Raw genomic sequence first — 15402 nt, forward strand, 5'->3', positions numbered from 1 at the left:
CCTGTAAATCTTGTCTGCTCTAAATTTTTTTTCTTTAAAATAAACCTTAATGTTGTCTTTAATTCATAATTAATGTATCATTTTTAGAGACTAGGGTAGAAATCTCCAAATACAAATAAAAGGCTTTAAGTACTCTAAACACATTCTTTATGATTTTATAGAGCATTTACCATCTCTGTGATACCTTCAGAATGAAAACCCTACTCTTCTGTTAACCTTCATTTGGCAACTGTTTGAATTTTTACTTTTTATTCTTCTGAAATATATCTAATATCATCATAGTTTTGTAGGTTTCTGGGCCCCAAACACCTCCATAATAAATAAATAAATAAATAGTTTCTGATTTTTGTTTACTCTATATTTTGAAAAGACCTTAGAGTTGGGGGGTATAGAAACCCACTAAAATATTGCTTTAATTTTAACTATGTAAAATTAAAAATTTGGTACCTCAGTCTCACTGGCAACATTTTAAGTCTTCAAAAGTCACAGGGTTATTGACTATTATTTTGGATCCTGCAGGGATAGAATGTTTCCATCTTTACAGAAAGTTCTGTGGGGCAGCGGTGATATAGTTTATTACATAGCAGCTGATATAGTTTATTACATAGCAGCTTTCATAAACACTTAACAGTAGCTCCATTCAAACTTTTAGTTTAAAAACAGAGAGACAATTTCTATGTGTAGTTGCATTTTCACTGAAAAAAACAAACATTTCTTTTGTAACTATAACATCTTCTGTTGTTGTTGTTGTTTTTCTTACAATGTAAACATTTTTCCAATGCCTCAGAGTTCCATGATTTTCTCTTTTATCGGTGGTTTTCAACAATTTGATTATATGTGCCTGGGTGTGATTTTCTTTGTGTTAATTCTGATTGGACTTCAATGAGATTCTTGGATCTGTGGGATCCTATACTTTTCATCAAATTTGGAAGATTTTTGGCAATTGTTTTTTGAATATTTTTACCCCTGTGAGACTCCAGGTATATTCTATTAAAAGGCTTGATACCATCATATAACTCACTGAGGCCGTATTTAATTTATTTCCTCAGTGTTTTATCTCTAGGATATACTTTGGATATTCACTATTTCGACAACTTCAAGTTCACAGATCTGTTGTTCTGCAGATTCTTATCACCTGTTCTGTCCACTAAGTATATATATTTTGGTTTTAGATTTAATCTTCTTTAGACATTCCCCTTGATTCTTTTTTTTTATAGAGCTAATTTTTCTTCTGGTTATGGGTCATATTTTCTGACTTGTAAGATCTCTAGTAATGTTTGATTAGATGTTGAATATTTTGTATTTTATGTTATTAAGTGTGTCTGAGTTTTATTTTTTTAAAGAAGTATTGCACTTTCACTGGTAGACATTTAGATTGTTTTTGGTTTAGTTTGACCATCTGGACTTGTTTAAGCTTTTAACGTTTTCTTAGGGTGGTCCCCAAGTAGCTTTCACTGTAGGGATCACTTACCCCATCACTAAAGCCTGCCCCTTCTGATGTCTAAGCTTAATGCTCCAGGGGGCCAGTTTGGACACTCCACTGTTGCTGATTGAAACTGCAATGATTCTCAGGCTTTACAGGTCTGGAAATCACAGCTGTCCAATAACTTTTTAACTAACCTCATAGGAGCTCACCTTTTGCTTGCATATTTTAGGAACCAGCATAGATTCAAAGGATACCTAAGACTTTCTGGAGTCGTCTGTATTAGCTCTCCTCTTTTTTAGAAATCTGCCTTGCAAATTCCTGTCTCTTCAGACTCCCTGGACTCTGATTTCTATTGCCTCAACTCAGTAAGATAGCTGTCTGTGTTTTCAACTGCACGCACATGCGCCGGTACACACGTATCTCAGCAACGATGACCTAAAATACGTTTCTTTTCCCTGAGATGTCATGACCCTGCAGTATCTGTGGCTTAATGTCTGAAAACAGTTGTGTCATCTATTGTAGCCTGTTTTTCTAGTTGTTAGAGTCAGAAAGGTTCATTTATAAACCTCTGTTATTACATTACATCTGAAAGTGTAAGTTCTTCAACTGATTGAAGATTCATGTAATAGATAAGTACGAGCTAAGCATTACATTATGAGTTAAAAGTTGATTTTGCAGAGAATGTTGAAATGTTAATATACAGCAGAATGACAAAGCTCTATCATTTTAAATATTGATAGAAACTGCCAAGTAGTTTTTGTGTGAGAAAACAGACATATACAGATTTCAAGGTGATGAAGAGTCAGTAGGTAGAATTACACAATTGGCAATTTGAAGTTACAGTTTCAAGAGTCATTTACATGGAGCAAAAGGATAGAGTCAGAGAGAACATGCTGATGTCTACGGTGAGCAGTCTAGTACAGCTATGCCGTCACCTTCAGTCTGACCACTGGGCTCTGTCAACCATGGGTCTGACCTCATCCAGCAGTTTTGGAGTTCGCATTTGAACCAGTTTGTCCCTTGTCAGGAAATAAAACATCAACCACAGTAATTGTTTATACTTGAAAGTAACTGATATTTCTAAAGATATTGATCACATAAGAGTAAAAAGAAAATAATAGTATTTCTATGGATTACATTATTGATGTTGGCTTAGAGTGGTAAGAAAGATAACATTCTATCGATTTTGGAGCTCCCAAAATGGATATTCAGTTTGTTTTTCCCTCTCAATGTGATTAAAATACACTAAATTATGTGTGAAAACGAAACATTTACTTAAAATACATTTGTACACCTTAATTTTTCTTTTTTTTAATGGATTTTCAGAGCATTTGTCTTGAGGTATATAATAGCTCAAATTGCATAATTAAAAATATCATCAGCTTTTCTTTCTTTCAACTCTAATTTGAATAATTCATAAAGCAACTACTTAAATTTAGCTAAATTGAAGCAAAACAAGGCAGCAACATAATCCTGTTTTTAATGCTGCCATACTCTTTTTATGTGAATACGTAAATGTTTATGAACTCAACCTTCATTATAAAGAGATCTACATACAGTTTGGACTGTTCAATATTTAGTACAATTTTAATAATCCAAGATAACTAACAACCTAATTTGAAACATTTTTATGTTATCTGGTTGCTTTTGATTTTGGAAGTAATCAGTTTAAATGCATAGTAAGTTTTCAGTTAAATTCAATTACATGCCTTTAAGACTTCTAAGACTTTAATCCTCAAATTAAAATGTCACTTAAAATTAAAAAATAAGATGGACTTATTAATTGTTTTTATGGCTATAAGTTTTTTTAAAAAATTACTCATATAAAAATACATCACTGATAAAATGTATTAAATCGCTAGTATTTAACACTGATCATCAATATCAGAGATTGTATCCTTGTTGAAATTTTAATTTGACCACACTGACTTTTTAAAAATGTTAGTTGCTTTAGAGGAAGATGTCTGTCCAAAAACGAAAACAAGAAAGGGAGGGAGGGAGGAAGGAAGGAAAGAGGTGCTTAATAAATATTGTTGAATAAACGAATAAATGAATGAATTTTTAATACCTTACAAAAATAAATCCATAAGTGGTGGAAAACTTAGAAACAAAAATTGCATTGAGTTTAATTAAGCACAGTTAAATACTCTGCCAAGCTCAGAAAACAGTTTTTAGAAATACTGGCAGTCCTTAGGCAACATAGGAACTGTTAGTTAAATGAATTAAAAATGAGTTTGAGAATAGAAATTTCAATGCAGATACTCAGTGAACTAATCTGCTGATTATTGATAAAAACTAGCCTTTTTTTTTAAACCAACATATGATATTGGTTCAGTTAGATAGAAGTTACAATATTAACTCTGGTTATATCCCTTATTTCCACAATCATGTTTTTCTTCTGTTAAAATTTTAAATTAATTTTTAAACCTTTTTTCTCTTCTACAGCAATAAGTACGAAGAATTGATAGAAGGGTTCTGATAATGAAATAACAATATATGTACCTTTTACAGAAAATATAGAACTAAAAATGCATGTTCACAGCAATAAAAGGTGAATTATTCCTCAAACTTGCTTTTGAAAAAGTGATAGACTTAAAATGAAAATGACAAATGATTTAGTCATTATTCAGGTCTGAATTTGGAATAAATAAGTCAGGAATTTACATGTAACTATATGCTAAGTGTTAATAGTGTTTTCTTGCTGCATTTTGTTATGCAGTATTCACCTGCATTTTGCTATTACTAAATTTTCTTCTCAAGAAAATCAGTAGTAATTAGGGATTTGAGGTTACCTGGTACACTGTTGAAAAATTGATAAAAACCAGTAGTATCCATTCAATCTAATTCTTTTCCCTTTGATTGTTTGTTTGTTTAAGGATTAAAACAAAGTGAGCCAACCATGACTGGCAAAACACAGACCAGCAATGTCACCAATAAGAATGACCCCAAGTCCATCAACTCCCGTGTTTTCATCGGCAATCTAAATACAGCCATTGTCAAAAAAGTTGACATTGAAGCCATTTTCTCAAAGTACGGAAAAATAGTCGGATGCTCAGTTCACAAAGGGTATGCCTTTGTACAGTACATGAGTGAGCGGCACGCGAGAGCTGCCGTGGCTGGAGAAAACGCCAGGATCATCGCCGGCCAACCACTCGGTAAGTCAGGCTCAGTTCTGGTCTCACATTGGAGCTCCAGTCTTTGCACAGGTCTGCCTATGGTTTTACTTATTAAGCCCGCGCTACCATAACGTCTACCTCCTATTTAACCAATTATAATGTTTGCATATTTGTAATTTACATTACTTTCTTGTTCTCTATTGTTTTACATGTTTCTTATTTTCTCTACAACTTTAGAAACTTCAGATCAAGTCTGCTTTGTAGTACTTGCCTAACAGGGTGAAGGAAATAAAAAATATGCATCATATGTACTTTGTTTGACTTGAAATGGTATCTATCTATCTTCCAGGAAACACTATGCTAGGCAAAAAAGTGACTCTGCTTTTTATACTTGTAGCCTTTGCTCTGAGGGCTAACATATTTTCCTAATTCCCGGTTTTTATTGTTTGAGGAAGGGGAGTAGAAAATAGCACAAAGAAGTCAATCATGGGAACTGGAAAAGGAAGAAAGCCAGTCTCTCTTATTTACTGTGGAATCCTGTACATCATGCCTGTTCAATCATGTGTAGTAATCAGATTTTTGTCTAAAGTGCAGGAATATTACGTTTTTTTTAGAGGAAAGAAAAGGACACAGTCCAAGTTAAAATGCAGATACTTTGGAGGAAATATTTTGTGGTAAATATGTAGATTAAAAAATGGTTCCATTGGAAGCATCACTTAATCACTTAACCCAATTTGGCAAACAAAAACTGAGGTGTCAGCTGCGATTCTTCTGTCCTCCCCATGCTCCAGAGATAATGCATCATCACGCTTCAAGCCTTTGGTATATCCCAAACCCAATCACCTTTAGATGTGTACCAATAGCCATCCTCTTCGGGCCACCATTATACCTCAGCTGGATCACTGAAATAACCACCCAACTGTTCTGCTCTTCCCACTCTTGTCAGTGTCCCTTTCAAATATAAATGTGATGATACTCTTAAAACCCTAAGGCTTTAACATCTCACCCAGAGTAAGATTTATATTCTTTACTGTGACTCCAGTGCCTCACATCTTTAACCTCATCTCCTTCTCTCTGCCTTCTTGTACCACATCAGTAATGCTGGACCTTGATATGCCCCAAATGTCCAAGACTGTTCCTGCCTCAGAGGCCTTGCATTTGCTATTCTTCTTTGGCTCAGAAGATAGGTCTTTGCTAGTAGTTTATTGCTTCCTGCTTGACCATATGCCATACTCAAATTTTCCATCTCTGGAGAGGCTTTTCCTGACCAACCTAAAATAGAATAGTCTTCTCCCCTCTTGCCTACATGATCTCTTCCATTACTGTACTTTTTTTTTTCAGAGCCCTCATCAGCATCTGGGATTATGTAATTTATCTTGTACCTCTCTCAGGTCCACAGACATAAAGATGAAGGTGCATATAAAAGAAACAAGCTAAAGCATAGAGAAATCAAGTTAGAAAAGTGTTAGGAACATTGTATTATCAAGTCACATAATTATAGTTATGAAAAATATTGGAGAAGACAAGAAATTCAATAAGACCAGAGTGAAGTCTGAGGTAATAATCTTGAGGGGAAAAAGATTTTTACATTAGTACTTGCTATAGACTCACTTATAATGACTTACCAAAATAATATAGTTTTTATATACCTTTCTCGAATTCATTTTTTAATTTTTTAAAGAAAAGTCAGGCTTTCCAAAAGAGAACTGTGTTTTTCTTCTAAGTTGAAATTTTTTTAACATTTATTAATTTTTGAGAGACAGGGTTGAGCAGGGTGGGGCATAGAGAGAGAGGGACACACAGAATCCAAAGCAGGCTCCAGGCTCTGAGCTGTCAGCACAGAGCCTGACAGGGGGTTTGAACCCACCTGAGCAGAAGTCAGGTGCTTTAATCAACCAAGGCACCCAGGCACCCTCTAATTTGAAGATGCTCTTTTGAAATTCTTATTTCAGGGCTTCATTTGAGCAAGTGTCAGAGAAATGCTGATTTATTGCCTGTATCCTGACTGTTATGAAACTACATATACTTGTAGAAATTTGTTTAATTATTATTTAAAAAATTAATCAGCACTATAAGGTCAATTAAAAGTTCAATCACCAGGGCACCTGGTTAAGCCCTGGTGCTCTGACTCGATCTTGGTTGAGGTCAGGATCTCCCAGTCATGAGACTGGTTGTGTCTGGCTACATGCCAGACATTGAACCTGCTTAAGATTTTCTCTCTCCCTCTCTCTTTGCTCCTCCCTCCCCACTCATGCTCTCTCTCTCTCCCTCTCTCTCAAAAAAGAGTCCTTTTTGCCCATTCACTTACTAATGAATTATAGCTAATTATTCAGAGTCCTGTTTTTTCCCCACTGCTCAGTTGATTACTCTCCTTTTGAGAAGAATCCAATGGAGAAGGAGAACATCAATACTAAAAATTTTGTGCCTTGCTTAGAAAATTCCTAGGAAAAAAAATGATGACACCAAATCACTATGCTTTCAGAGGCACAAAATTAAATTGTACTTCTAATAAGATATCATTTTTCATTTCTAATCATTTGTCTCAGATCCTCTCTTGGTTGTGCCCTCACGCTAATCTGTGGAGCATATATCTTGATCAGCCATAATCACCTTTTCTGCCTGAATCCATGTGAAAGACTTTCTTCTTTTGGTTGAAATCTAGTCTTTCACTATTTGTGTCTAAGTTTTATGTCTTTTTATACAAAGCAAGGGCTTCACAAGAGTTAATAACTGCTTTTCAGGTCAAGTGTCTGAATGTCCCCACCTTTTCTTAAACCATATCGTTAGAAATTCAAGCAGGTTTTCCAGATGTTCCCTATAGGGAGCTGGTTCCCCAGCCAAGTACTGAAGAAGACTGTTAGTTTTCTAGAATGTATATCCATTATATACACCTTTATTATACCTTCAAATATTTACCTTTAATATTGTTCCTTTAAAAATTTTAGCTTGAAATATTGTAACTTTGTGTGTGTGTGTGTGTGTGTGTGTGTGTGACATGGGAAAATAGGTTTAGTAAATCACCTGCTTCTTGAATTTTTGGACTCTGAAATAAACCCTTTATGATTTGTAGCCCTCCCCAAGCCCTACAAGCACTTAATCTGAAGTGACTTGATTATGGATCATAAAATAGACCGCTGTCATATGAAACTGATACTAGCTTCATGTACCACAACTTGTCTAAGCATTTTTTCTCTTAAAGTAAGAAGAAAATTTATAGTAATGAAGCCTTGCACTGGACTAATGTGTTACCTGTATTCTTTTATTTGAGAGCAATGCATATTTAAATATGTTCTAAATAGAAACAATCTTTTCTTATCACTACCTATTTAAATATTTTTATATATAAACTAGAGATTAAACATCAGGAAAAAATAAACACTTTACAGAATTCTTATAGTTCTATGGAAACTGTAAGTATGTTCTTAAACTGAGAATAAGCTATGAATATGATGAAACCCAGCATTTACCAAATGGAAATATTAATGGCTGTTTTGACATGAAAAGATTTTAACTTGGAAAGTCGTAGGCTGAATTGTCTTTTACTGAGAAAATAATCCATCAGCAGTTTGGTAGATGGATTAGTGTGACATAAAACTAGAAATGGAACATGTTCTGAGAGCCTACAGAAAGAGTTCAGGTTTCAAATTATGGAAATGAAGAAGGAAAAATGAGCAAAGGTAGGTAGGATCAATAAGACAATAACTAGTTGGCACAATGGGTGAGACAGAGACAATGAGAAATAGAAGAATCAAGAGTGATTTCCATTTCATGGGTTGAGTTTTCTGTTTGATAGTCTTGGAGATCACTAGGAGGATGGATAATGCTTTCTTAAGGGAAAAGGTTTTTTGTGTAAGACAGTGAATGTAGGACTGAATAGATGCATTAAAGTTGATAGGCATGCTTGAAGATATGGAGGTATATGTATCTAGTAGAATATTGGATACACAGGTCCAAATTAATAAGAAACATTTGGACTGAGTAGAGATTTGTATGTCACCAGCAGAGATGGTGTTGAAGCTGTAGAAAGCTTACTCAAGGAAAATAATATAAAGAATATTGGCCGAAGATGGATCTGTGGAGAAATCTGCCCTCTAAACATCTAAATCTAAATATTTTCTAAACAGCTGTTTCATTCCCCAGCTCTCAGCTATAGTTAACCATGGCCTTCCAAAACTTCCTATAATGGATGACTCCTTTCTTAGCTGTAGAGTCCTCAAGTCACCTCCCTTCAAGATTTCCAAACTTCCAAGGCCAAGTATGCAAATACTCTCACTGATTCTAATATTTCAAAATCTCATTTATGAGAGCTTAAGCATCTTTAATGCTTAAGTTTTTTTCCACATTCATGTCTTCTATATCCAAAGCCATCTGCCTGGCTAAGTAGCAGAGAAAACTTTATCTGCCTTGCCAGGTTTCATTGTCTGTCTTTAATAAAACTATTGGCAAAAATAGAAATGTTCCTCAGACCAAATGCAAGTCAGCCATTATGGATCCAGGAAGGATAATTTTGCTCAGTTGACTACATTAGTAAACCTGAAAATTTAAGACCAATAATTCCACACATCTGTATTATAAACTTTCTGTGTCTTTGGAGAAAACATCTTTTACCATGAAATAATCATCAATTTCTTTTTTTAATGTTTTTTATTTATTTTTGAGAGGCAGAGAGAGACTGTGAGCAGGGGAGGGTCAGAGAGAGAGAGACGGAGAAACAATCTAAAACAGGATCCAGGCTCTGAGCTAGCTGTCAGCCCAGAGCCCAACACGGGGCTTGAACCCACGAACAATGAGATCAGGACCTGAACTGAAGCCGGTTCAACCGATTGAGCCACTCAGGCACCCCTCATCAATTTCTGAATTGAAATTCTAAATAATATATTTTGCATTCTTTTCAAATTCATGTAAAATAAGAAATTATTTTAAAAATTGCTGAATCCAACCTAAAAATTACAATGCATAGAGTAACTAGGGGTGCTGAGAAGCTGGAGCTCAAAATATTGGAACTCTAATCTGGATTTTGAAAATAGGTCACAGTCTAAAGGCTTGATTAACTTCTCTCTCTTGGATTTTTTATTCTTATTGTTGGCAGAGATTCCTAAATTCTATACCATAACAGGGGAAAAGTGCCAGGAATTAGTTCAATGATCCATCCATTTTATCAACATGTTAATGAACCCAAGAAATGTTTTATTGAATGCAAAGTTTGTTTCCTGAGGTCATTTGCCTTAAAGGCATATACCAGATAAATGAGTAACTAAGATAGTACTTTTTCCTTGGGTTCAGCGTTTAATATATTCATTACTCCAGAGCAATTAAACAAAAACAAACAAAAATACTTATTTCCTCATGCAAACAATGTCTCTAGTTTTTCTTCTTCTCTTTTTTTTTAAACTATGATCAAGGCATGCCCCAGACCTTATTGTGAGGTAGACGTGTTTCCTTCCTCTCCCATTTCCGTGCAATTTTCTTTAAAGTTTATGCCTTTGTCTCTCATTTCACAGTTGACTTCAGACTTTGGTGCTATGTGACCCCAGGCTGTGACACATGTTTCAAAATCTCTCTTTTTCTCCCCCATTGATGTGTCCTCATTCCCAGGTCATAGTTAGCTGATGAATACCCTTAATCATATGTTTGGAGCTATGATAATTGAACACATTAAGAGATTTCAAATAAATGAACTGGGTAGAGAGGTGGATTGTTGGTATTGTGGCTTTCCAAAACTAATCACAGCATATCCTGTGGGTGTTCTACAGAAAGGGAAACCTGGCTCTAACTTAACTTTAATTTTTTATACATGTTTAGTTCTTCCACATGTCTTTTGTACTACAGTATAAAAAGGATATCCTTTTTTATCCCTGGATTCATGCCTCTGACACGTCATGGAGGCATGCTAAGCTTTCTGGGGTAAACAACAATTGCGTCCATTTTGACTCACATTAGCTGGGATTCTTAAAAAATCAGAATCGGGCTGTGAAATTATTCTGAATAATTTTTTAAAAATAACACAATTTTTATAAGGTAAAACTCCTTATAAAAGAGAATCTCAGTTTAGTTGTTTAATAAAATTTAAATTTTAAAAGGTGAAATAGTAATATAGCCTTCCTTTAATATTTCATTTATTTGGATTTTAAGTTTTGTTAATATTGGAAATATTTGTTACATTTTTTAATCTAAGTTTAGTCATTATAGATTTTTCTCTCAAACACATTATGCAAACGTTGAAACAAACTTTTAAAATGTTTAATACTGACGATTTTAAATGAGAGGTCATGCATAAAGTATTCTTTTGCACAAAAATATCATGCAGAGGTTGGAGACTAAGTCTATATCAGTGCAAATTTCTACTGATTACACTGGCTTGATTACATGCATACTGTAAATAAACATTTGTAATTTTTTTATTTTTAGATTATTTCACTCATGATGGTTGCAAAAACACAATAATATATGAACTTAAGATGTAAATTATTAATAGTAGGAGGAATGCAAAGCAAAAACAATTTATCTATAGACATCATTCTTGCTCTGAAACCTGAATACGGGTCTCTGTTGTTGAAGAGCAAAGTCTAGAAAAAGAATATGTAGAATAGAATTAAATTAATTTCACTGCATTATAAATGTCTTGCAAATGCTGACAGAATTCAAAGAAGAAACATAATGAACAGACCGTTAATTTTAAAGTAAATCTGGTGGATATTCTTAATCCTAATCATGAAGGAAGTAATGGAAATGCAGTGGTAGAAAGGAAGATCCTATAAATCCATACTGAGTAAGAGGAAAGAAGAAAAGCACAAATTCTTGTAATAGTCTATGAAGCAGGCCTTAGGAGTAATGGATTTCAAATGTGTTTTATCTTCAGCTACCATCTTACATGCAGAGTGACCTTTTTGAAATACAAATCTAATGAGCTCACCCTCTAATAAAAACTGTCAATGATTTCTCATTGTTCTGAGAAAAAAGAGACCATTGCTGTGGCCTACAGGTTTCTCTGTGATTTATTTCTCGCTCATCTGCAGACTTACATCACCACCCTCCCATGCATTCCATCTAAATTGATTTCTTGCAGTTTTTTGGAGAAGTCATATTCTTTCCCACCTTGGACCTTTGCACATGAGACAGTGTGGAATGTCCTCTCTACTAAGCTCCCCACCACCTTACCTCACTTCCCCACTTCTTCACTCTCTTCATTTGACCGTTCATCTTTCACATCTCAGATCAAATATCATTACTTTAAGGAAACCTACGTTGATCCCTCAAACATAGTGGGGATGTTTATATCTTTTTCTAGCACATATCTTCTTTTCCGTTATGTTTCTATAGGTACTGTTTTGGAACTGGCATCTGTTTCTTCCCTCTCTTAGGCTCAGTGCCTTGAGAACCATGACTATTTATATTTATATTAAACTTCCTAGCACTTAGCAGAGTGTTGATACTTCCATGGTAAATGGCAAAGTGTTGGATGAGTGCTTGCATGGTTGGAAGAACAGATGAATTTCACTAAAGGGCTTTTTCTTCCCATTGAAAGAGCAACGTAAGAAGATGGAGATAGAAAGGAAGGAGCAGAAAGAATGGAAAGGGAAGAAGGGGAGGAGGAGGATAAAGTGGAGAAGGAGCAGCGACAAGTCCCCTGGAAAGCAAGTAGTTACAGTTTGGGCACAGACCTTACAGGGAAGGCACTGTGGTCTCCTCATAAGGCAACTAGGTATTCAGTCTCTCCAAAGTCAGATACCCCAGAGATGGTAATTCAGTAGGCTGGGTTTAATTTTTTTCTAAATATAATGTAGTCTTTAATAAGCATCAAATATTAACTCATATATTTGTCAAAGGTTATAGTAAATGATATATTTGATTAAAGTAAGATTTTATTTCTGGCAAGTTCCACTACAGTCCCTGAAATGGCATCCTCTCATAGTTTCGTCTTATTAGTTGCTACATATTTGCCCAGTACTCCATCGTTCTCAAAGCTCTTTAACCACAGATTCTCTTCTTTTCTTCCTCACAACAATGCTGAGAGGTAAGTAATATGAGTATTTATGCCTATTCTGCTGGGTAGGAACTAAAGGTCCAAGAACTTACCTTGCCTTACACTACGTAAATGGTGGTATAGGATATCAAGCTCAACATATTCTGACCATAATTATTTTCACTACTGATTCTTGCTAGAATTCTTTTCATGTATCAGTAGAGTGACTGTAACATATTACCATCCAGGCAACTTTTCACAGTTAGAAGAAGTACTATTAATGATCTTGCTGTGAAATCAGGTGTAAACCAGGATTGTTCTGGAGAGACTTCAGTGTACAGTCCTTATTATCTACTTCATTTGTACTTAAGGTGGGCTTTTCAACTTCCTTGATCTTTCTCATAGGTCAAAAATTGCCTATTTTGTTAATTAGAGAGTACCAACCTCACGATCAGATAAACCCTGACATTTCGATAGTTATCCTAATAGAACTTTATTTCTTCTTCTGCTGAAATACAGTCAATACCTTGAAGAAGAGATGGGCTGGGGGAGAAGGCTCTGTTCTCGTTCATCCAGGGACCAGGCCATAGGTTCTTTTGTGAGTGGCCAGCATAGACCTAGAAAGAAGTCCTAGCAGCAGACAGGTGAAAAGTGAGGGAGGATGAGGCTCTGGCAGTTTTGTAGTTCAGGCCTGGAAATGGTGTTTATCCTATCTGCTTACGTGCCGTTGACACGGTGGGATGCCAGTGGGCTGGACAGCTGTTCCCTCCAGCAGCCGTAAAAACCAGTTTTCATCTTCAGTGAGCAATTAGCTTCTTTGCTACATGTGGTTGAGTAACTTGAAGAAGTAAATCACTAAGAATCCATTTCTGTAAAATAGAAACAATAGTGCTCAGTTCAGACTGTAATGCAGAATTCATATGTTTCTAAATTGCTTAGAACCTTACCTACATGTGGTATATACCTTGGGCTTAAAAACAAAAACAATTGTGTATAGATATTGTGGCCTCAGTTCTAAGAGAAGTCCTCTCTTTTTTTTTTTTTTTTTTTTTGGCTGTACGATTCTAGACAGATTTTGAATAGGTGGTACCGGCAGTCCATAATGGTAGAGTCAGTAATTGCAGAGAACAAGAGATTAGTTAAGGTGATTACAGGTGTGATGGGAGATGACTCAAGGAAGGGAGAAATTTTAAATCAGTGTTAGGCAAAATTTAAGATCAGTGTTAAAAGCATGGGCAGGTATGGAGAAATAATTCCAGGTGGATGAAACATTGAGCCTGGAGTCCTAATTCAGGCAGAAGTGAATGATCCACTCTGTAGATGAAGTGGGCTCATGGAAGAGAGTAGAGGGAAGTAAGATTGATGTCAGGTTGTGAATGGTCTTGAATATCATACTGATGAAACCAGGTGTATAGAAATACGATATTGTGTTCAGTATAATGAAGATTGGCTTCAAGAGTATCTTTTCTTTGTTAACTATTATTTGATTTGCTGTAATGGTTTAATTATGTAGCATGCCATTTAATATGTACATCAATTCCCTCTCAATTTCTCTCAATGATGAGGGGTTCATTCACTTCTTCACTTAATTGTCAATTATTAATTTTCTATTCTGGCCAGAACATTGATTTGGGTGAGGTCCTGTGGGAATAAAGATTATATTCAGAATTAGTGCAGTTGTTGTTACAAGCGATTTGCTGAATATTTTATATTTATTTATTGGTGTAGTAATCTATTTATCTGTCATTAAGTAACATGGTGCTTATATGCCTGTTTTGCAATTTTTGGCGAACCATGTATAGCAATGTAGAACAGTGTTTCCTCACCTTGGCAGTACTGAAACATTGGGCCTTTCTCTTGGAGGCCATCCTTTGTATTGTGGCGTGTTTACCATCATCTATGACTTCTCTGTACCTACTAGATCCAGGAGCGCCCCCTGCCAGTAGTGACAACCAAAAATGTGTCCAGATACTGTCAAAAGTCCTCTGAGAGCCAAAATCACAACTGATTAACAATCACTCCTTTAGAGCAATTGTAACAAAATAAACTTCCTTAATTCATAACTGTTACAATAGCTTTAATCAAAATAAACTATATGAAAACAATGCTTTGAATTATTTTGAAAATAATTCATAATTTATAATAAGAATGGGGAGCACCTGGGTGGCTCAGATGGTTAAGTGTCCAACTTTGCCTCATGATCTTGCAGTCAGTGAGTTCGAGCCCCATGTCTGGCTCTGTGCTGACAGCTCAGAGCCTGGAGCCTGCTTTGGATTCTGTGTGTGTCTCTCTCTGCCCCTACCCGTGCTCACACTCTGTTCTGTCTCTAAAAAATGAACAAATGTTAAAAAATTAAAACAAAAAAAACCCCCCAAAAACCCCAAAACACAATATAATAAGAATGGATCTTTTCCAGTTGTTCAGAAAGCAAAACTCAGTATGTAGCTTTCATAGCAATTATAATAATGTGTTCATGACTCTAGCTTACCATTTATATCAATAGTTTGTTTTAATTCTTAAAAGCACAAACGCCAAAAACAAATCGATCTGTCTGTATAGTTGACACATTTATAAGTTTACTGATTTTAAACAAAAAAGCAGACTGTTGTTTTAAAAGTCCTTTCCCTTCACATCTTGAATATAATGACTCTTAGAGATGTGATTTTTTTCTTTCAATCCTTCTGTTCAGACATTTCAGATCACCACTAAAAATTATGAAGAAACAGAAAGCCTTGGAAAAATGTTAAGTGAAAAACGCTGAGTTCTGAGACTACTCAGATGCACGGATGATGTTCAAATATTTATAATTTCACAGTACCTCTAAAAGCTTGGTAAAACAAAGAAAGTGAGCATTGCAGCCTTCCTAGATGATGTTTTCTCTAATGGATACATTAGTT

The 15402-nt window shown here is 35.2% G+C and overlaps 1 protein-coding gene across 7 annotated transcripts in view; it reads left to right on the top strand.

The window, feature by feature from the left end:
• Positions 1–15402, top strand: part of RALYL (RALY RNA binding protein like) — a 714980-nt gene that overhangs the window by 329565 nt on the left and 370013 nt on the right. For all 7 annotated transcript variants that reach the window (XM_029923807.1, XM_029923812.1, XM_029923804.1 and 4 more), the window contains one exon: positions 4303–4581. In XM_029923807.1, the coding sequence (XP_029779667.1) occupies positions 4326–4581 (256 nt within the window). In that variant the 5' untranslated portion in view covers positions 4303–4325. The remainder of the gene's footprint in view (positions 1–4302; positions 4582–15402) is intronic.

Source organism: Suricata suricatta, chromosome 15 (genome assembly GCF_006229205.1).
Source record: "Suricata suricatta isolate VVHF042 chromosome 15, meerkat_22Aug2017_6uvM2_HiC, whole genome shotgun sequence".
In the NCBI taxonomy this organism is placed as follows: domain Eukaryota; kingdom Metazoa; phylum Chordata; class Mammalia; order Carnivora; family Herpestidae; genus Suricata; species Suricata suricatta.